Source organism: Camarhynchus parvulus, chromosome 13, assembly GCF_901933205.1.
Source record: "Camarhynchus parvulus chromosome 13, STF_HiC, whole genome shotgun sequence".
NCBI classification, from domain to species: domain Eukaryota; kingdom Metazoa; phylum Chordata; class Aves; order Passeriformes; family Thraupidae; genus Camarhynchus; species Camarhynchus parvulus.
Genome location: NC_044583.1, coordinates 17127286 through 17150953, shown reverse-complemented (window position 1 = coordinate 17150953; position 23668 = coordinate 17127286). Strand labels below are relative to the sequence as shown.

The following is a 23668-nucleotide window of genomic DNA, read 5'->3' as shown; positions in this document are numbered from 1 at the left end:
CAGCTACTGAAAGGTTTTGTGTTTGGCAGGCAAAGGAAGGAAGAACAAAGGCAGGAGCTGAGGATGGACAACTCCAGCTGGAAAGGAGGCACATGCTGGTTACCAGGAGGGTGAGTAACTGGTGGAACACTTCAGCAAGGAACTGATTGGTTTAGGAGCACTTATATTTAAAAGATTGTGTTTCATAAAACAGTTTTTTCCTAGTAGAGGTTGTAAATCCAACAAGTGTGACTCAAAACTCCCTGGCACTCCCTGAGTTGTGGCCAGTGGCACCAGGAGGAGGCACCAGTTATTTTACTGGTGGCAGCTGTGAGGACTAGTTTAGACATAAAAAAAACCACTTAAAATCAAAAGCAAGACAGATGCACTTGTTCAGGATTTGGACAATGCAAAAGGACTTTTCAGACAATTAATTGGAATTTTGCCTGGAGGAGAACTTGCTGTGCTGGCAGATAACACCTGCCAGAGGTTTCTGGTCCAGCTGGAGAGTGGCCCTGAGGAGGCAGGGATGACCTGGAGGTTTGAGTTCTCAGTACCAGCATGCCCAACTCGCAGTGACTTTCACACAATCCAATTAAATTACAAACACTAATCAGCTGCAGCCCTGCTTCCTTTGCCCTTCCCTGCATTGGAAACTCCAGGTGCACATCAGGCATCCTGCAGGGGAGTTGCACAATGATTTGATGATGTGTTTGCACAGCAGGTAGGAAATTCAAAAGCTTTGTTGTGCTTCTATTTCCCAGAAATTCCCCAGTCTCCAGCTGAGAATGAATATTTGCAGCTCCCCAGGCTTTCAAAGGGGTGAAGGAGGAACAGAGTGGAAGGAACAGAAATCCTGTCCCTGAAGCAGCACGTTGGAAAAGGCCACTGGTAACTGGGCACAAGAGCCAGCCACGGGTGAGTGACACCGCACACAGTGTGGGCAGGGACAGAAACCCACTGGTCTGAGCAAGGAAATGTTAAAGAATTATAAATAAATTTAAAATTTAAAGCATCCAAGGTAGTTCCAAAGTGGCTCCAGTTTTGTCCATGCCAGGGGTGCAATGGGATGCTCAGCTGGTGCTGGGGCCTGCCCCTGAACCCAGCCCAGCCCTGCCCAGGGCTCCCTGCAGCAGCCTGGGCACCTTTGCTCTGCACTGCTCCAGGTTTTAGGGAAGATTATTAACATTTCTACTAATCCCAAGCCACTGAGCCTTCCCCGCAGAGCTCAGCTCAGGCAGGAGAGATTTCACAGCTGATCCAACCCCAGGCCCAGCTCTAAACTAAAACTAAACCAAAAATGCAGCAAGACAGAGTTTAACAATCAAAACAACTCTGCACAGCTGCAGAGACAAAAATGACATTAAAGCACCAAACCTGCTGTGCCTGGAAAGGCTTTTCCTTTTCAGTGAAAGGCTGCAGCTCCTGAGTTTCAGACACACAGAGACTTCCAGAAATGAATTGGAGATGACACCCAATAGCCAAGGCAGCCATTGCTAATTATTTAATTAAATCATGCACTGAAATCTGCATGGAGACAACTGCAGAATCTGCCTCCAATGTAAGCACCTCAGCACTGTAAAACCCCAGGAAAGCAGCAATTACAAAAGGCACCTTCTCCAAAACCTGAATGAACCACCACAACAGAACATATAAATATATATACATATATTTATATTTGTACTGTTTATATTTATATCATGGCCTGGTTTGGGCTGGAAGGGACCTCAGAGGTCATCTCATTCTAGAAACAATTCCAAGTCCTCAAGGTCCAGTTACTGTGGAGACCTTCTGCAATCAACTCCTGTGCATCCCTGCAACATGAATGGACCTCAGACAAGCCCATTTCATTTGGAGGTACCTTTACAAGGTGTGCAGATGGAGAGGGAGGCACAAAATGTCATTGCTGCCTTCAGAAAAATGAATACTCAGTAAACAAACTGCTGGAAGGGTGGCATGAAGTTAAATGACAACACTGCTGCGAGCAGGGCCAAAAACCCCAGTGCTTCCTGTGAGTGTCCTGCCAGGTGTTACTTGTGGGACCTTCAACACCAAACCCTCCTTGGGGAGGGCTCAGCCCAGGCAAGAACCTCACAAGCCCAAGAGCAGAAGCACCAAGCCTTTATTGGAAGATCCATGATTCCAGGGCAGAGCTGTGTCCAGGGGCCAGTCCCACCCAGCTGAGGGTGGGGCAGTGCTGCTGCTGGATCTCCCCATCCCCAGGACACCACCAGCCTCTGTCCCAGCCTTTGGATTCCCCTGAGCTGCTGCTGCCAGCACTGAGTGGGCCAAACCAAGGAACTGCCTCTTGGAAAAGCCAAACACCGCAAGGGAAGGGGAAAAAATAAATTAAAAAAAGAATAAATCACACACTGGACACAGTTATCACTATGAGAAGTTGAATGAGTTGCTTTACATCCACATTGCAAATAATTTCACAAGCTGGGAAATGAGTTTGCTGAGTCTCCTCTTGCCCTGGGGGTGGAGGGTGTTGGTTTGCTGGATCCTGGCACGGGATGTGCAGAGCCACACTGAATCCATGTTATCTGTTGTTGTTGGGGTTTTGAACAAAGTTGATGGAGTAGGAGCCAGTTGATGAATCCTGTTTGATCTGGAAGTTCTCTGTTGACAGGCCAAAGGGACGCAGCACCAAATTGCCCAGATCCTTCAGTTTGCCTGCAGTGACATTCCAAGAGAACACAGTGAGAGCTGAGCAGAGGAAAATCCCGTGGAATTACACCCAGCTACAGCCCAGCCCTGCTGATTTATCCAGCACAGGTAAATGTTGAGGAAATCTCTGCATTTTCTTAATATTTAGGCTCTTAGCAGGAATTAAAAATCACTGTTAAATATTCACAGAGTATGAGAGTTAATAAAGTCCTGTCAGTATAAGGATCACACATGATTCCTGACTCTGAAAAATGGATCTTGGTACAGCTGTAAGAGGGGAAGGACAACAAAAGGACATCTTTTAAAAAAGTCCTATATAGAAATTACAGAATAGATAAAGTGAAACAGGAAGCAGAGGTAACAACTTCACTGCTGGCTGAACACAAACCCCTGGCATGACAACACAAGGGAAGAAGATTGCCAGTTTTCAAAGAAAAACATTCTTTTCCTCCTGGTTTCAATGTAGAACTGTAGATTTCCCAAAGGAAAAGCGGAAGTTTGGACAAGTTGAAGCCTTCTCAAGGTTTGCCTCCCCAGGCAAACTCCGTTTTCCAAAAGCTCCCACCTGCACTGATCCTCAGGGAATGGGTTTTGTTTTGCTGGGAGCTGAGTGTGACAACAGAAATTGCTGCCATGGAAAATCCACTGAGCAGCTGCAGCAGCCAAGGGCCTGGAACAACACCTGGGAATGCCACAGCTATTCCTGCCTGGAGGGGCTTGGAGTCCTGAGAACCCCCTGGCACTGTGCTCACCTCACCTGGGCCTCTGGGGCAAGTGAAATCCTGGAATTTGGACTGGAAGGGACCTTAAAAATCATCTATTCCACCCCTGCCATGGCAGGGACACCTTCCACTGTCCCAGGTGCTCCCAGCCCCAGTGTCCAACCTGGCCTTGGGCACTGCCAGGGATCCATGGGCAGCCCCAGCTGCTGTGGACACCTGTGCCAGGGCCTTACACCCTCACAGGGAAGGATTTCTTCCCAGTATCTGGAAAAAGACAACCTTACCCCTGAGCCCACCAAAGCAAATGGGTGGGGAGACACAAGTTTCCTTCAACTTGATTTTTTAATGGAAATTCACAGATGAGGTGGTTCAGGGATGTGGCCAAAGTCAGTCCAGCAGCAGCTAAGGTAGGATTAACTTCTTTGTACGTCTTATTATTATTTTTTTTTAAGATCATTTTTTTTAAAGATAAATTAACTATGACATTCATCCCTTTACACAGCACCCTGAAAGCATTTCAGCTAGAAAAGCATTTTGGTAGCATCTGTCTGAGCGACATGAAGAGGTTTTTTTGTACTTCTGGACAAACATTTGCCCAAGGCTGAGCTTCAGGTCTGGGGTGAGCAGTCTCAGTGGAGAATCCTGCAGAATCTGGCATGGCTGGAGCCCCCCAGCCCTGCAGCTGGGCAGGAGAGCAGTGCATGCCTGGCAGGACACTGGAGAGGTTTTTTCCAATTGCAGGGAGCTGGATGCTCTTTTCCAAACCCATAAACACCCCCTGACTGCCTCAGGACCCACCCTGTAGCTGGAGCAGCTCCCCAGCACAGCAAGGATTTGGGATTTGTGATAATTCCAGCAGCACATCCCAGCTCACCTTCCTGCTCTGTCCCTCCCCAGGCAGGCTCTGGGGCAGCCACACTGAATTAATTGTTAATGAGGCAGAAGAAAGCCTTGGCTTTTCCGGGCACTCCAGCCCGGAGCTGCTGCTGCTGTCCTGGCACACACAGAGCCAGCATTGTAGGGGAACTCTGTCTCCTCCTCCCACAGCTCCTTTCAGCCCTAAATTAAGGGCTGTAGTGAACTGCAACCCCCTGCTAAAGAAAAGCTCCCTCACAGCCTGTGCTGGGAGGAAGGAAAAGGCACCACGTGGAGCTGGGACTCAGCTGCAGAGGCTGCCCAGCCTCCACCACTCCCTGTCCCCAAGCAGGGTCACCCTCTCCTCCCTCTGCCCTTATTCTCACACATTTTGCTCTTTTTCTTTCCAACACACCCTGTTTATTTTCCACCTGCAACTCCAGCACATTCAGGTTTTTCACCAAAGCAAATATTCAGAGGTTAACAAGAAAACAGAACTGTAAAAATCAATTTAGGGCTCAGAAGTCTGTGATTCATTACTCACCTAAACTGCAATTCAACACCCTATTGAAAGAGGCAGATGCAGGAAAAGATTACTCACAATTTACATTAAGATGTAACAGCCAAAATTAATTGCTATTCAGTCTTTCTGGCAATAATTCTGGCTTAGTTGCTGGTGTTAATGTGAGGTTTGGAAGTTGAAAAGCTCCATCTTGCTTGTGTAAAGAATTCTTTTGGAGAAAAGACAAATTTCCTGATGAGGTCTCTTCTCTGTGTAACTCCTTCTATTACCAACATTTTTAAGCAATTAAAAGAGCAAGGGCAAATCCTTCTTCCTTCCCTAAATGGTAAATGAGGACTGAACTGTAACTGTAATTTGGCTCTGATTTAACTACTTAAAATCACCTTGTGCAGGGTTGGGCTTTAGCAGCTCAGCTGCAAACACAACATAACTGTCAATAGAAAAAAACCCCAAACAAACCCCATAACTCTTTAGGCACAAAGTCTGATAAATGTCTTTGCTGATCTCAGATAGCTGGAAAAATCTCTTTTGGGCAGGAAGGCCCAGGTGAGGAGCTCTGGCCCCCAGACTGCTAAATCCATTCCAAAGCTCCCTTTTCCTCACACCCTCTCCCCCCAAAGGAGTGGTCCCAGATACCACAATAATTATAAAAGTCTCTAAACAAGACTGCAAATCGTTGGCTTTAAGGAGAGAAACACTAAACACCCCAGAGAATGGTCACTGTTCACACCCTCAGTCACTGGGGCAGAGGATGCTCAGAAGAAGGAAAAGCCTCTTGGATTTCACATCTCCTGCCCCAAGTCCAGCTCTCTGATGTGAGCTCAGGGCTCCCTTCATCCTGAGCAAACTTCAGTGGCAAGGAACTGATCAAACATGGCAAGAACTGAAATACAAATGCCAGCCTTGCAGAAGGGAGATCCCTGGGACACACAGCACCAGTGGGCTTGGCCTGGCCACAAACCAGGATTCTTCTGGTGACATCAACCTCAGCAGTCACGTGGGCCAGAAGGAAAATCCAGCCAGGAATGTGTGCTCTGGGTTATTTACACACAAGCACTGCACAGGGGGTTCAGCCTCTGATAGAAATGAGCTGCAGCCCTGGGAAACAGGAAACACACTTGGGAAGGAGGAGGATGCACTCCATTTATCTGGCTTTGTTTGTACACAGATCCAGTTCCATGACAGTGGGAGATGGTTGGGCAACCCAGGCCTTGCTTGAGTTGAAAGAATAAAAGCTCAGCAAAACCAGGAGAGGCCAATTCACTGCCTGAGGATCAGCTCAAGATCCAAAGGAGCCAAAGCACAAACTCGGACACTCTTCCTAATTTCAGTTTGGAGTCAGTGCTCCTGCAGCAGGCCTGGCCTGGAACTATCAGGATGCCTCAGACTTGCTGTGCTGGAGCCCAAAAGTCTGGAATTCAACCCAGGCACCTGAGCTGCCCCCTGGGAAGGCAGGAATGTCCCCCTGGCACTGCCCAAGCCCAGTGACCCAGCTCCAGCCACAGTGCCACAAGCCAGCTCCATCCTGGCAGTGGGAAATGCCACCAGAAAGGGTGGGAAAGTGGGAACAGCTTCAAACAAATTCACTGGGCAACAAAACAATCCAAAGGAATCTCGGAACCACCACATTCCATCCAGTTTCTCTTCTCCCACACCTTCCAGAACTCCCATCCAACCCCACTCCAGGCTTTCCTGACTTCAGACAGAGCTGCAGCACTTTGCAAACCTTGGAAGTGTTTCCTTGCTCCATGGCATCCCCATTGCCTCCCCTAACAACAGCACACAGGGAACCTTGGAACACTCAGGAGAAGGAGCTGCCCACATTCCTGACATCATTTCAGGAGAATGTTTTGTAGAAACCCCTCAGTTTGTGTGACAGCCACAGCCACCACTGCCACCATCATTGTCACTTAACAGTGTGACAACCCTGCCACACAGGAGGCTGGGGATGAACACAGGTTCTGTGTTGTCCTACCCTGCTCTCAGCCTGGCTCTCCAGCTCCTTGAACTACTTGTGTGACATCACTGAGAAGGGATTTCTCTCTCCAGAATCCCAAGAGAAACACTCTGAAGTGGTTCTCAAAAGCCCAGCCCTGTTTTGAAATCTCAACTGCCACTTTTAAAATATTAACACTGTTAACAGAGATCCCACCTAGTCTGACACCCAGGGAAAAAGCAGCAGTGCAGGGGCTGGATTTACTGTTCCAGTCAAATCCCTTGTGATTAGTGAGGCCCTTTAGAGTTCAGCAAAGATCAGGAATTATTTTCATATTACTTTGTGCTGAAACCCACCCCATGTCCTACCCATGGGCCTGATCCTTCCGGAGATTTTCTGCATTTGTCATTTATTTATAGCCCCACCACCCTTAACCTGCTTTATTTGGGGCTTGTTCTCAGCACAATGGGGGAAGCAGGCTCTGATCCTGTAAAGCTCTGCAAAGCCTCACTGACACTCTGCTGGGTCACAGCAGAACAAAGCCAGAGCAAATCAGAGGCTGCAGAAAAGAAATTACAGAAAAACATCAGCATAAGCTGAAACAGTCTCTTCTTCCCAAATATACCAAGAATCAGTGTGAAAGACAGGCTGAGTTTGTTTAACCTGATTTTCTGCAGAGCAGCCAAACACTGCCATAGGAATGGTAATTCCACTCCTGGTGCTAACCCTGGCTAGGTCCAATTCAGCCTCCAACCAAACAGCAATGAAATGCTGAATAAATCAAGGCAAACATGAACACTTGGAGGTCTCTGGGCTGGAAGTGCTGCAGAAAGAATCACATTTATTTCTTCAGCCCCCAGATCAAACATGCCCAGTTATTCCAGCTGGGGGAGTTCCTTTAGGCACAGGTTTAGTGAAAGCCCTGGTTTATCCCTTTCATGGGAATGTTTGCTTTGAGGGTTTATTTGCAGGGAGAAAGGGCTGAGCAGTTGGGCTGTGTCAAACCACCTTCCCCAGCTCTTACATACACCAATATGAAATTGTTTTAGAAGGTTGTAAGTTTTCTTTCTTTAAATGGAACTAATGGCCTTTTCTGCATGGGAGAATTCCTTGTCTCCAATTTATTGAAGGTGAAACCAAGCAATTGAGAACTACAAAGAAATCAGGAGTTTTGTTTAACATTGAACAGATATTTCCTTTCCGATTTACCTCCTTTAAATTTTATACAAGAGATTCTATTCATGCATTTTTTCCTAGTAGATTATGAAGGTTTTTATGGAAGTACATACTACTCACCCAACATTTCTTTCTTTAATTTTTCATTCCTCTCCTCAATTTGCTGTGGTAATCTCTGTGAAGAGAGAGAAAAACTGGAATCAGATCCCTGCTTTCACTAATGCTCCCATTTTGGACATCAGCAGTGACAGACACAAATCCTGGTGTGCAGTTCCAGAACACTGCTAATGCAGAGCCTCAGCACCTCCCACTCCAGGAATGCCCTTATGGACACCCATTTTTATCTGGTGTCTGTGATACTTATCCCAAACTACAGCTGCTTCTGGGAAATCTCTTCATCTGCCCTAAAATCCCTCAAGAACTGTGTGGAGGCTGAAATTCTCCCATCAGTTACACACCTGTGAAAACCCAAACCTAACCACTGCTTCCATATAATGAAACTTTCTGGGAAAGCAGCAATAGGGGTGATTTGAGCACAAACATGGTAATTCCAGACTGCTTAGTCTGGCATTGAAAAAGTCAAAAATAACTGAGGATTGAAATCAGAACCCCAGCTCTACACTCCTGAAATACAAACAGTGCTCGAGTATTGGAGCAGGTACCAAATCCGGAATCAAAGAACTATTGTGCATTTCATATTTTAATCTGTCATTTAACAGGGTCATGACATTCCCTAGAGCCGTGTGAGATCATTCCTGTGGGCAGGGAGGAGGAAGATTTGCTCTAACTGTGAATGAAGCCCATTTGCAGATTTTCTTGAGGCATCATTTTCATTGCCAGTGAGGGGGAAAAGATCCTGTGATATTCCTGCAAAGCAGAGACACTTTTACCTGACAACAGAGCAAAGCTTCTCAGCCTCCTCCAGGTTAGAGATGTAACCAGGTATGTGGAGTCAACAGCTGAAACTTGGGGGGGGTTTCATTATGAGATTTAGAGATTTATAATGAATATTTGAAAAGTGTAAAATTATAGCTGTCAGGATTTCATTAACAGGTTTTAAAGAAGGGAGTTTTAAACTTCACTCTCAATAGTTTGCTTCTTCCCTCAAATCTAACAAGGACCAGCTGAAGGCAGAACAGACCAAATGCCAGGGCAGGGGAATTAGGGCATTTTGTCCAAAGGGCTCTGCAGCCAAAGGCTCTGCCTGGCCAAGGGAGCTCAGGGAGCAGGAGGGGGTGAACCCCTCCCTCTGCACTGTCCAGGCACAGAAATCAGGAATAAACACTAAATAAATTCTGAACTGGGTCTGAAGCAGCAGCAGCACTGCTGGGGATTCCCTTCTGGGGCTGGATGAGGGCTCTGCTGTGGGAGCATCAGGGCACAGCCACTGGGAGGAAATCCTGGCTCTGCAGGGCTCCAAGGAACAGAACCTGCCAGCCTTGAGGCTCTGACTCAGAATCCTGGGTTATCCTCAGTGGGGAGAGACTGCCAGGATCATCCAGCCCAGCTCCTGGCCCTGCACAGACCCAACAACCCCAGCCTGAGCATCCCTGGAGCAGTGTCCAAACCCTGCTGGAGCTCTGGGCTGTGCCCATTCCCTGGGGAGCTGCTCCTGGCCCAGGGGAAGCCCCAGCCCAGCTCCAGGTCCTTTATTATGGGAGCTCAGCTGTTTTATGGGGTCACCCCTCACCACCAACAGCACTCACACAGTTAAGCAGAATATTTTCTGCCATCAGTGCAACTGATCCAGTCCCCCAGGAAATCATTCCAGGCAAGGTTTCTTGCCTAATATGCCATAAAAGCTGTTCCTAATCTGTCACTTACAACACCACAGTGTGGGGAAAAGGGGGGCACAATCACTGCTAATGATTTATTTTCCCAAATGGAGACTTAAAACAAGTAAGCCTTTCAAGAAGATTTTTGTAACAACATATTCAGCGTGGGTTTAGAGACAAATCTGCAGGTGATGCATGTGAGTTTCTTTTTCCTTCTGAAGCAGAATCCATTGCAGGTTCACTGGCGTGAAGCTGAACCAAAATAACGATAAATAAAGTTAGGCCAAAGTTCACTGAAAGGCTTAAGCTTACCATGCAAGCTTCTCTGGCTTGATGAACTGAGGGGTCTTTTTCTAGGACTGCCTTATAATCTTCCAGAGCTTCATCTAATTTTTCTGTTTTTTCATAGAGTTCTGCTCTCCTCAGCAAAGCTCTGACATAGTGAGGGTCTAATTCCACAGCTGCAAAACAAAAGCAAAGCCCAGGATTGTACTTGAAACATTTCTCCAGCCCTCAAGTGAATTCTCAAGTGTGTATTAGATTTGTAAGTTGTCCTTAGAATGTAACTCAGGATCAAGCAGAGGCACAGCCTAAAGCTAAGCTGGAATTCAGAAGCAGCTGCCTGGGACAGTCTCATGATCATATTTCATTTAATGTCCACAACCCCTCACAGATGGAAGTGATTTATGATCACAAAGCTTTAAATGTGCAATCCTATCCATGCAGGGATTCTAAGTGATGCTACAGAAACTTTAAGGACCTGCAAGATATTTCGGTTTTTGTGTGTTTAGCAAGTGGCTATTATTAGATTGCAGCTAAAGTTAAACATCCCTCCAGACACACACAGCAGGGAAAATCAGCCCTGCCACGCTTATCTCAGTTCAAGTGGAGACAAACTCCAGGAGAATTTCTGGAGCTCTTCTGAATTTATTATCAAACAGTTCAGGTTGTGTTGGGAATGCACAAACAGTGATTTCAGCCCTGAGAGCTGGCAGAGGAGCATCCTGACTGAATCTCAGCTCTCCCTCCCCTCACTCCCTTGGCAGCCAGGGCTCTCTGCAGTACAGTTCAGACTGAATGCTAAATTCAGCAGTCACCTCCACATGGTAATTCCTCAAGAATTCCTTCATCCATTTTCCACCACAGAAACAGGGAATGTGAAAGATTTCACCAGAGAAACAGGGAATGTGAAAGATTTTTCATCACAGAAAGAGCTCTGTCCATTTTATAATTCCCAGCTCATTAAAATGGTTCTGAGGACAATTAAATCTCAAATTATCCAGGTAAATATTCCAGTTTATCTTCTGGCAAGGACAAAGGCAATGGCACAGTCAGCAAGCTGCAGGTGACTGAATTTCTCTGCTGTGCTCCAGTCCCTGGGGAGTGTCAGGCCCTGGCAGCTGAAGTCTCCCTGCTCAAAGCACATTGATTTCCTCTGAGCCACTGCAAAATTCAAGGTGTTTTTCAGAAAGCAGCAGCTCCAAAACCAGGCAAAGCCCCAGTGAGAGAGGCCAGGGAGGATTTGGTACCTCCAGGAGCCCTTTCAGCAAGCACAGCTCCCATTTCTGTGCAGGCAGGGCTGGCACACAGCCACTGGATTAGTTCTCTGATTGGTAATTTGGATTTTTTCCCCAGCTGTCACAGGGAGTTTAACAAACACTCGAGGGTGGGTGAGTGGGTGGAAGCAATACAAAGCAAAGCACAGCTGAACTGATTCCACCAGAAGGTGCAGAGACAGAACTGTGCAGGGCAGGAACAGGGGAACATAAGCCCTGGTGACAAAGCAAAAGCTGTGCAGGAAACGGATTTGATAATGCTGTTAACTCTGTAAAGCCTCAGAGTTCTTTGGAACCTGGGATTAAACCAGGATTTGGGGGGTATAGCAGGTGGAAGTGGGTTTGAAATCACAGGTGTGGGAAACAGTTTCCACATAAAAGACTGTCCTCTTAAAAACAAGTACAAACTGGAGCCTTATGGTACAAGAGAATAGAAAGTAAATTACTGCAGATTAGGAAAGGTTTGACAGACATTTTACAAAATAAGTAATACAAATCAGGTGCTTTCTGTTCAGTTCTTTAAAGACCCTTATGCCCAAAATTACAGCTCTGCAGTAAAGGCACTAAATGACACAATGTATGTACAAAAATCTGGCACAAGGACAGCACAGAGAGGAAAAAGTACCTTTGGTGCAGTCACTCAGGGCAGCCTCTGTCTTGTCCTAGAACACAAAACAGTTTTGTTAGATTGAAGTCACATTTCTTCATGTCCCCAGCCCTGGAGGTGGCACTCAGTGCTCTGGGCTGGGGACAAGGTGGGGATGGTCCTGGAGGGCCCTGGTCACGTCACAATTGCATTTGTGCCACACTCAGTCCAGTGTGACACAGAATGAAACCAGCACTGACCTGTTTCATTTTTGCAGCAGCTCTGTTTGAGAACAGAACAGCCCTGTCCTTCTGGAAGCAGGCTGGGCAGATCTGCAGGGCCTTGGTGTAGGAGTCTTCTGCCTCTCCATAGTCTGCAGAGCAACAAAACCCAAACCAAACCATTCATTTCAAACCACTGAACCCATGGCTGAGGCTCCTTTGGAAACAGTTCTCAGTATCTGCTGATGTGACACCAGAATCAGTAGCTGCTCTCAAAAGCATTACTAAGTACATAAATACAATTGATTATTTTAGGATTTACTTAATTTTGCTAATAAAAGCAGGAATATACTGAGCTGAATGCAACAAGTGCAGCAGGAGTGGATGTAATTCTCATCCCTGACATTGTTTCCTCTTTGAGCAGAGGTGGAATCCCTTTGGCTGAAGTGCTGAAAGCTGCCACTGCACTGCTCAGAGCAGCTGCAGGGAGCTTGTATGGCCACATCATCTTCACCTGACTGAAAGATCAAGGAGAGGCCAGGGGTGAGAACCCAGCAACACTCCAGGCCTGTGGCTCTCCTGGGCTGAGCACTTCCCTCCTGCCCTCTCTGATGCCCTCCAGAGCTGGGAATCATCCTGAGCTGTGTTCAGTCATTCCAGAGCTGTGTTCCCTTAGGACTCCATGAGGCATCTCCAGCCTCTGCCTGCTCCCCAGGGCACACAGATTCCCTGCCTGTGTCCTGCTGGCTGAGGGAGGCAGGAGCCTGCAATTCCTGCTTTCTCTGGGAATCCTCCACCCACAGCAGGTTCAATCAAAAGCAGGTGTCAAAACCATTTCCCCCCTTCTGTTTGTTCACTAAAATCAATGTATAAAGGTACAAGACAGCTACAGAGCCCCAGATCTTGCATCAGTTCTAAGCACAACCATCAGCCCAACTCAGAGCCCCAGAGAAGCCTTTTTTGATGAGTGAAAGAAACCCTGGCTCTTGGAAAGCAGTCCAAAATCCATGGTTTTTGTGGGAATCCTGCTTTAGTATCCAAACCTTTGGATTTAAACAACTCCAAAGGAGCTCTGATAGCTCTGTCTCTTCTCTAGAGCTGGATGAAAAATGCAAGAGGTGATAAAATTCAGCAAGGACAGTGTGAGGTCCTCCTCAGGGCTTCCTGCAGCACCCCCACGATGGCTCAGTACTAACGTGGGATATCTAACACCCACAGTGTGTTCAGAGATGACCAACCCACCTCCTTTCTTGAAGTGCTCATTTCCTTTCTCCTTCAGCCCCGTGCTCTCCTTTCTTCTTTTCTACAAAAGGAAAGACAATGTCTCAGAGTATTTCACTGAAATGAGCAACTAGGTCAGCTGTAGTTCCAAATAAAGTATGGAAGGGAACAGAATAAAACAGAACTTGAAGAGTTTTAACTCTGCCAAGATCTGCTTGTAGACCCTGTGACATGAAATACTTTCTGTATTCATGGAACACTGGAGTGTAACAGCAAGGCAATTAAAAAGCTCCACTCCACAGCCACCAGGATGCAGGGAGAGCATCCATGGAGAATTCCATGCTCTAAACCAACACATCAGCTTTTACTGGCTGTTTGCTTCTCCTTTCCAACTCCATTTAATTCACTCACTGCAGGTCAACTGTGCAGAATATATTTTAAATGTAAAGTCTCACAAGTTTTGCTTGAAATAATTCCACCTCAGCAATTCTGGTTATTTTCAGAGGTGCACAAGGAAAAGGTCCAGGCTGAGAAAGATTTCTGCCCTGAAAGATTTCTTATGGGGAGTAAGAGAACCCCCAGAAGCAGGTTCTTTGTGCAGTGGGAACTGCACGTGTGAGCAGAGCTGTGTTCTCAACCATGAACATCCTGGCACAAGGGGAGGCCAGGCTCAGGCTCCCAGGCTGTGACACAGAAACCCCAGGATGTCCCCGAGCCATCCCTGCCACTGCAGACAGCCCTGAAACAAAGCAGGCAAGGGCAGGGAACCCCACAGAGCTCAGGACTGCTACAAACCCCATCCTTGGAGCACTGGATTTTCTCCCAGCACACAAAGGACTTCAATGGAGGTGTCTGTAAATGACAGATCACTGAGCAATTAAAAAGCCAACAGTAGGAAAAGGAGCAGTTTCCTTTCCTGCAGATTGTGTGAATCAAGGATTAATGCAATTATCAATATCACACAGAACATCTCCTTGGAAACAGCTAAATATAGTACAGAGTGTGGAGCACTGCAGCAGCTCCCAGCTATGCCAAGGAGCTGACAAACAGCTCAAAATCCCAGGTTCTCCCTCCTGCTTTTGTGGCTTTGGGGATTGATTCCCCTGACCATTGGCACACCTTGAGAACAGATCAGCCTCAGTGGAAGGACATGAGCCATGGCCCAGCAGAATCTCACCTGACCCCTTTGATACATGCTCAGAGCATCACATTTGTTCCTACTGCCCATTAAATAGCTTCTCCAATAGCAATCACTGCTCACATCTGAAAGAAACCCCAAAAACACAGGGCACACAAACCATGCCCAGTTGTTCAGGAAATGCCTTTGCTCAGGGAGGGCTGACAAACTCCCAAACCCTTCCACAACACCCCAAGGGACACACTTGGTGCTTTCTAAACATGAACATACAAATTCCACATTTCAGGCTGCATGAAAATCCCAGATCTCTGTGTAATGCAGAACTCTGCTGCTCAGCACAGGCAATGTGGAACTGCTACACCTCAGTTTTCCAGGCAGCAGACAGAAATTCCTGCCTGGACCCCACAAAAAGGCATTTTAAATATTCTGCAGGGCACAAAGGGTGACAATGATCCCAAGCTCTCATGGCGCTGAACAAAGCAGCCCCATGTGAGCACAGGGCAGGCCTGAGATGAGGATCCTGCTGGAAAGATCTCCACAGATGCCCTCGGTGAGGGGAAGGGCTGCCTGAAACACAAACCCCACTGACTTCATTGCTCATGACCTATTTAGAAGTGGCCTTTCAGTGCCACGAGCACTCTCTGCTGCACAGGGTTCAGTTACAGCTCCACAAGAATGAAAGGATTTTTATTATCAACACAACTACAGCCTGCTCACAGCAGTCCTGAGGCAGAATCCCTGGAATCAAGGGATGCTGGATGAAAAGTTTCACCTGTATTATCAATATTTTGTTTCATTTTATCCAAATAATTTTAAATTTTACCCTAATTATACATTAAATGCTAATATAAAAAGTGATTTGCAGCAAGAAAGCTTCAGAATAAGCTTTATACTAAAAAAGGAGTAAAAGGAAAAACAACAAAGCAACAAAGCAGCACTTTTAAGAGCTCTGTGTATGATTTTGTAATTTATTCAGCTCCCTGCAAAGCAGCAATGGTTCAAAACCTGCATTTCTGTGAGAGCCTGACCAACATTTTCAACAAATCCCTGGTTTATGGGTTTCACTTCCAAATTGAGTGGCCAAAGTATTTTTAAAAAGGAGAAGTCTGTAGGGAACCTCCTGCACATCGATGGATTTGCATTTCAGGTATCACTGACCAAGAAGCAACATCTCAAAGCCAATTCCTCTGGCTTTTCCACAAAATGTGAGAGCATGAAAAATGGATGAGCCCCTCAGTGCTAAAGGCACTGCCCTACAAAGCAGGCTGGGTGTGAAATAAATGCATTATTTATTCCTCATCCAGACACTCCTGGAACAGAAATTCCTAGCACTGAACAACTCTCAGGATTTCCATTTCAGCTACAGCGAGGAGAAGCTGTTGGGATCCAGGGAAAACCCCAAAGCACTCCAGCCCTGCCCTGGGGATTGCCAGCAGCTCTGGGATGGATCAGTCCTGAGGGATGTGCACAGTGTCCCCACAGTGTCCCCCCAAGCACCCCGGAGCTGCCTCCCTCCCTCCCTGGCAGGGAATGAGGTCAGCCTGAATCCCAGAATCCCAGGAAAAGCCATCCTGGCCTGCTCCTGCCCCAGGGCTGCTCACACACAGCCCTGCAGGCAGTCACAGCTCCCCAGTGAAGCATTTGCTCTTCAGTGGCAGCAAAACCTGAAGGTTTGGGGTTTTTGTGAATTTTAGTAATGCAAAGATGACAAATTGCATGGCAGGCACTGACTGTGATGTGGTTTAAATATTTTTTGAAGTTCAGAAGAAATAACTGAATGCAACTGGTGATGATTCTTACAGGATCTGATTAGAAATGCTTAAATTTGGGTACTGAATTCCAATCCCCTACTCAGAAAAAAACAGTATTTAACCCAAACCTGCCTGGCAAAGCCAGGGCTGGTGGAGATGATCTCAAGTCATGACAAGGGACAGCCTGGCCTTGTGACAATAAAGTACAAACCTAAATCCCACACAGCCCCTGCACCTCAGCTGCTCTGCCAAAACACTCAGGGTTAACAAGAAAAACATGATATAAAATAGAATTTTATAGAATTTATTTATAACTGTATAATTATAAATAAATTTTATTTGGATATTAAATGTAATTTTTATAATAATAACAGCATTATTAGAGAAGACAGCAACCTACAAATTCCCTGTTTCCTTGGGAAATGAGCAATGCAACAGAAAGTGCTGGAAGTGAAATCCCCAAGCAGCCAGTGGGAGCCTCAGTTTGTGACACTGCCCATAACATTTCCTCTGGCTGTTCCTCTGCTGGGACTGATCCCTTGATTTCCCTTTGCTGGGAACTGTTCCTGGCTCCAGTTCTAGAGAGGTTCTACTTCCAGTGAGCCTGCCCCTCAGTCCCTTGGGAAGGTCACCCAAACCAGGGACATCCAAATTCCTGCAGTTCAGAGGGGGCACAGGAACTGGAATTTTAAACAGATCAGGAAAGCATTTTTCAGCTGCCAGTCCCACTGCTCAGTCACTCATTAGCAGCTGTCTGCTTCCCCCTGCAGTTTTGGGAAGCTACTGCTCTATCCTGCATCCCAGGCCTTGGATCTCAGTTTCAGGTTGGAGTCACCCCCAAAGCCCCAAAGCTGCACTTGGGAGCTGCCAGGGCACTGGCAGGGATGGACCTGGCCTGGCCCTGCTCCCTGGGACTCCATGGAAAAGAACTTTACCCCTTCTTCTACCAAATCACCAAATTCCATGGAATTGGAAGCAGCAGTGCCAGACCAGGGAAGGAGGTCACAGCTCTCCCTGCCAGCCCCAGTTAAGCCCAGCCTAAGTGTGGCCCTTGCTGGGTGACAAGAGTGCCACTGATCCCTGGTGTGCAGAGGAACAGCCTCGGGCAGGGACAGGCACAAACCCATCAGCACCAGGGGAAAGGCCTGGATGTGACAGCAGCACTCCCTGCCACAGAAATGCACAACTGAACACAGGACTCAGATCAGACAGCAGCACTCAAAGGGACATGAAGGGAGAATTTTCCCTCTTCCTATTAAATTGCCACTCAGCAGAAGAATTTTGTTTGTTTAAAACTCAAAGAATTATAAATCACACAGGGATATTCTAATTCCAGCTTTTATTCAAATTCTTGTCAGCAGCTCTTGCAATTAATGACTCCAGCAGATACTGATTTACTGCTCAAATGTTCTTCTCCAGGCTTTAACTCAGAACATGTGACAGGATGTTTTATTCTATACAGAAGCTTCCCCTTATGGAAACAATGGGATCAACCTAAAGGCCCAGGGAGGAAAGGAAGGGTGAGGAGGGGGCAGCTTAAAGGAAATGTCTTCACTAAGCCAATGTTCTCTAACATATCCTAGAGCCTGCAGGAAACAGGGGGGTTAAAAAAAGGAAATTTTACTGTTTAAACCAGCAAGAATCTCAGGCATCACTCAAAAATCCTATTTCTTAAATTCAGTTCTACCACATTCTTACAGAGCTGCTCACAAGACACTCCTCAAGAATCTCCTCTTGTGTTGCTGACCCATTTCTGCTGCCAGAACAGGAATTGTGATCCAGCCAGCTGCAGGTCCTGGGCACATGGAGAGGCCAGAGAAGGAACTGCTCAGGAGGCATATGGGGTATTTACTGAGTGTCTCACAGAACACAGGCTTCCAAATCCAAAATTAGAGGCCAGGTGCTGAAGTCCTTGCCACAGGACAGGAGAGCATCTGCCACGATGGAGGAGCTGAGGGACTGGGAGGCCTGCACTGGATGAACTCCTCATGGAAGGGTGGCCCTCAGAGCAGGGCTAACACTGACCCTGCAACAGCTGCTGGGCGTCCTCAGACTCATTCTGCAGAGCAGCCCCACGTCAAAGCCATCACTGTCACTGACAAGCAGCCAGAAAAATCTGCTTGGAATGCATCAAAAGCAATTTGCTGCTCAGTGCCCCTGCTGAGGCAGCAGCAGCAGCCTTGTGAAACAACAACCAAACCTGCAAAGGTGAATTTCAATCCTTAAAAAGCTCAGAGGTGCAAGCCCAGGCAAGGAACCAGGCTCTGGTTTTGAGAACTTCTTACAGGTTTGTGTCTTAATATCCCTGCAAGTTCTTATTTTGCTTCTCTGTCCACAGAAAATTTCTCAGGGTATCCCTGCTGTCTCCCTGGAAGGAATCCTGCTGCTTAACATCAGAAATCTCCCTGTGTGTGGGGCTCTTGAAATGTAATTAGAGAAAACACACAATCCCTCCCTGCTCCTTCCCTCTGAGCTCTGCAGCAGCCTCTGCATAGGTGAGTGTTTTCCTCCGAGCTGCTGAAATCTGAAACACCCAGAGCCAGGCCCTGGATCTGCCTTTACATCTCCAGAATAAATCAGAGGTTTTTCCTACAGCCCTTTACTGGACACCACTCCACAGAGCCTGTTTATTCCAGCTGCTGAACACAGCAGTGGGGTTTGGAACAAAAACCCCAACCTGAGGAGGTGCAACTCCACAAACTTGGCTGGAGCAGGGCTCACACGCAGCTCTCCTTGTGTCCTGAGCCCACAGTTTATGGCTGGTGCTGCAGCACCAGCTCCTGGGAAGTTTTGTGCTTTAGACAAGCAGCCAAATCAAATCCATCTCCCCAGGTGCCAGCACCAGGCTGCTGTTTGATGTCTGCTTCAACCAGAACTGCCCTGCATTTAAAAATCCAGTTTGACTTCCCTGTGAGGCACTGCCCTCAGAGCTGCTCTCCCCCTGAGTGCTCACAATGACCCAGCACTGCTGAGAGGCTGCTCCCCACCTCAGCGGCCAAAAACCACTTCTGACTATTTCTGTCTCATTTGCTGCAGCTGCAATAAAAAATAAATAAAAAATCACATTGCCCTTCTCAAAAAAACCCAACCTTTTGAGTCATTGGAAGGAGGCTTTAAAGGTTTAAAAAAGTTCTGAGTAAATGAATGTACAGCACTGTTTTCAGACTGGGGCTGCAGGACTTTTCCTTAAAAGCTGCAGGATTTAACAGAATCTTTTATAATCAGAATATACAGAATGTTTCACTTTGGAAAATAAATTCATGGCCATCAGTAACAAGTACAAGGAGCAGAGTTGGAGCAGCAATTGAGGCGTGACCTGTCCAGGGGGAGATCGTGGAAGGGGCCACTCCAGTGGCTGTCACAACTGTCTGAGCTCCTGATTCTGCTCTGCATTCACAGTTCTGCAGCTCTGCTTGTACCAGGTACCAGCAATACTTTGCTAGAGAAAAAAAACCTACATCTGAAAACCTGCAAGATGCAGAAATCTCTCAGAGGAACATAAAAAGCTGCTGATGCAGTACTTGTGGTGCTGGTGAGAGACAGAATCCCTCAGTTTGGGTAGCTGAAATCACAAACCACCCTGAAAGGCAGAGTTGCTCAACACCACTGGAAATAAACCTGCAGAAAGATGAGAGCTGCAGCTGCCTCCAGCCTTTCTCTGAGGAAACCTTCCCAGTTTGAAGCAGTTGTTGTTTTGCACTCCCTTAGCCCCTTTCAGTGGAGTTGCACAAAGCTGAGTGCCAAGATTCAACATTCCCAATTATTTTGGTCATTTGACAGCAGGCAAAGATCCATGTGCAAAATGAGATGATTATCTAAAAATACACCCAAACCAGGAACAGCAGGAAAATTAACACAGCCAATTGCCACGCTTGCTGCTCTTTTCAGAGTTCAGTTCCAGAACAATTTCCCCCCAGTTTTCAGCAGTTTTTCTGTGAAGCTCTCAAGTGCCAGGCAGGTGCTGCAGCCCCAGTGTGACTCATGATGACAGCGCTCCTCAGTGGACAGGAATAAACACAAGGAGAAAAAAGGGACTGCTCACTCACACTGGAAAAAACCCAAGGGCAATGAAATGATTTTTGTGTCTGAGGAGGTCAAGGAAGGATTTTTGCCCTCTGCTCAGCACCTGAGAAATGCATTTGGAGATTGCCCTGATTTGGGTAAAAACCAAATCAAACAAATCAAACAAACTCCTTCCCACAGCAGCAACAACAAGACCCTGACTTCCCACAGGGACTCCAGGATGCTGAGGGCTCTGCAATAAAGGAAATTCTAATTAAACACAGGACAAAAGTTTCCAGGATAGTTAAAGAGCAGCACAGGGACCCGAGGGGCTGTGCCAGAGATGTCCCTGGCTCTGGGCAAGGACTTGCACTAAAATCCTCCAAGGATGCCCCAGAACACCTCCTGACACTGCCACCCCCCATTCTTCACTGCTGAATTACAACTGGCAGCATCACTCTGCCCATTCAGAGCCCAAACTGAGATCCAAAGGGATTCCCACCAGCTCCAGCACAGACCAGAAGCACTTTCAGTCTCAATCCTACTCCAAGGAGACTCTACCCCGTGTTGTCCTTCCCCAGTATTGCTTTTCCCCCTCAAGGAACTTCGATATTTACACAAAGATTGGTTTTACAGATGAGAAACTGCATTTGTCTGTTCCCTGCTGCAGGATGAGGTTGTCCAATGTGACAGCAGTGAAAGCAAACTCACAGATTGAATGTGGATTTGTTTGATTAAAGCCCCAATAACCCCCAGGGAACTACTCCAATGGAACCCCTGCTCTCTGGATTCCCATAACCAACCTTTCAGGAAAACCATCCTGAAATCTGCTGAGTTTTGGAGAGGCACCTTGCAGGCACTCAGGGGAAACCAGGGATGCACAGACAGTGACAGCAGCAACAGGAAGAGTTTTGTTGCTGAAATTACTGATTTCTGAGTCACAGCCACCCCAGCCACTGCTCAGGCACACAAAACCTGCCCTGGAGCGGGAGGAGTGAGAGCAGCCAGGAAAGGCACAAACATTTGTTACCTAAAAGAGGGAATTTAGAACAGTCAAAGCAGACACTAGAGGGCTTTGAAGGTGCCTCTGTGTCAGAACACTCCAAACACTGACTGCACACAGGTCATTGCACACAGATCATTGCACACCTGTACAGAGATCACTGCACGCACATCACTGCATACAGATCATTTCACACCTGCACACAGATCACTGCACACAGATATTTCATACCTGCACACAGATATTTCACACCAGCACTGTGCTCTGCATTACCTGTTTCTCCTCCTCTGGCATATCTTTCTCTAGTTCTAACAAGTATTCTTCCTCTAGCTCTGTCTGCTTCCTGGAGCTACTCCCGTCATCCTGAATGTTCCCTTCATCATCCAGCACAGCTCCCTTGGCCCCAAAGGAGTCGTGACAGTCATGGAAACACTCCTCTGTGGGATCCTGGCCTGGGGAGGGGGCACAGCCCCTGCCCAGGCTCTGGGGGTGCTGGCCATCTCTGGGGGCAGTCTCTGGAGCCTTCTGATCCGACAGCTTCAGGTGATTCAGTGACTCCTCAAGTGGGCTTGCAGCTTTAAATTCTTCCATGCTGGGCTCCTGGGAGGGGTTGTGGCAATGAGAAAGGAGTGACACTCAATAATCATCATTAACAGGCTCATTAGCAAACAAACCCCAGCACCCAGGGGGGTGAGGCTGGAGGGGACCACAGGGGGTCACTGGGGCCACCCCCTGCATTCCCAAACACAGGGCACAGGGGGGTGTCCGTGTGGCTCTGGAACACCCTCCAGCCCCTCTCTGGGCTCTGCTCAGGGCTGGCACTGCCCAGGTCGGTTCTGCCTCCTGGGCAGGGAATTGCTGGGCTCAGCCCCTGCCCGTGGCTCTGCTGGGCACTGCTGGGCCTGGAGCACAGCCTGGCCCTGCTCTGCCCCCTCCCCTTGCATATTTATACACATCTACATGAAGTTAAAAATTTAATTTATCTTATCCACATTTGCAAATCTTTAAAGTGCTCTTGACATCCCTAAGGGAAACTCAGATCTCTCGGGGCGAGGGCAACTTCTCCGGATTCCATGTCCCGTGAAGGGACACGGGGCCGGGGCACTGCGGGAACTGCCGAGCTCGGATCCCGGGGCCAGCCCGGCACAGCCCCGCGGGCCCGGCCCCGCACCCCGGCCTCGGCATGGCTGGTCCAGCGCGGCCCCTCCAGCCCCACCACGACCCCCTGGGCACCGTGCCCGGCTCGCAGCGCCCGCCCCGCGCTCCCGGAGCGGAGGGGACGGTGCAGAGCGGGGCCATCGCCCCCGGCCCCGCCGGGTCCCCCCGGACCGGACCCCGAGCCCCGGGCCCGCACTCACCTGCGCCAGCCGCACTTCCGGCTTCCGGCTTCCGCCACGCCCCCGGCACGAGGGAACCGCTTCCGGCAGCGACAGCCAATGGGCGAGGGGCGCGCGCGGGGCATGCCGGGGACTGTAGTTCTCTGCTGTGACATCAGGGAGCGCAGGTGAGAACAGGTGAGGGCAGGTGAGGGAGGGCAGAGGAAGGCAGATGAGGGAAGAGGAAGGCAGGTGAGGGAAGAGGAAGGCAGGTGAGACTAGGTGCGGGCAGGTGAGGGCAGGTGCGGGCAGGTGAGACTAGATGAGATTAGGTGAGGGCAGGTGAGGGCGGGCAGAGGAAGGCAGGTGACACTAGATGAGGGCAGGTGAGGGCAGGTGAGGGCGGGCAGAGGAAGGCAGGTGACACTAGATGAGGGCAAGTGAGGGCAAGTGAGTGCAGGTGTGGGCACGTGAGGGCAGGTGCCTCATCCTGCCCGTGGCCTCTTTCTCCCCAGGACCGCCCTGGGGTGAATCGTCTCTCTCCGTGTTTCTTGTTGGCTCCCTCAGGCCCTGGGAGGCCGCAGTGACCTCACCCCAGGGTTTCTCCTGTCCAGGTGACCGATCCCAGGTGTCCCAGCCTTTCCCCCCAGCAGAGCTGCTCCTGCCCTGCTCATGCCGGCCCGGCTCCAGCAGCTCCTCGCTGTGCTGGGGCAGCTCTGCAGGTGGGGTCTCACCTGAGGCAGAGGGACACAATCCCAGCCCTTCCTGCTGCCCACCGGGGATCAGCCCAGGGGTTCATTTTCCATGTCCAGCTCTCCCCCCCCACCTCACTGTCCACCTGGCATCCCCAGCCTGGACTGATCCCAGGAACTGCCCTGATCCAGGTGCAGCCCCAGCTCTTGGCCGTGTCCAACCCCACCAGATCCCCAGGGCCTGCTCTTCCCCATGAATATTTCATGTTTGTACAGCTCAGGAACATTGGGGTTTTCCCCAGGAACTTTGGGATGATGCTCCTCTTGCTCAGCCTCACACCCCATTCTGGTTTCATACAACATTAAAGTGTTAAAGGTATTCCAAATGCGAGCCCAAAAGGAGGCTTGAACTGTGCCAGGGGATGGAACAACACCCTTGGGTAAAACTAGCCACATATTCAGGAGGTTTTGCATTTGAGTGGCTCTTTAGAAATTCCTAAATTCTGCTGCCCATAGCAGAAGATTCAACACGAGCCAGGTGATAAT

General features: G+C 48.4%; 1 protein-coding gene across 1 annotated transcript; it reads right to left on the bottom strand.

Annotated features, from left to right (window-relative positions):
- Nucleotides 1-2074: 2074 nt before the first annotated feature.
- On the bottom strand, nt 2075-22510 carry TTC1 (tetratricopeptide repeat domain 1). The gene is made up of 8 exons (XM_030957339.1): nt 22473-22510; nt 21388-21714; nt 13242-13302; nt 12039-12151; nt 11818-11854; nt 9949-10097; nt 7982-8036; nt 2075-2655 (listed from the first exon to the last, which is right to left on the bottom strand). The coding sequence occupies exons 2-8, from the start codon at nt 21703-21705 to the stop codon at nt 2522-2524; spliced, it is 867 nt and encodes a 288-aa protein (XP_030813199.1). The 5' UTR covers nt 21706-21714; nt 22473-22510; the 3' UTR covers nt 2075-2521.
- Between the last annotated feature and the right edge of the window lie 1158 nt (nt 22511-23668).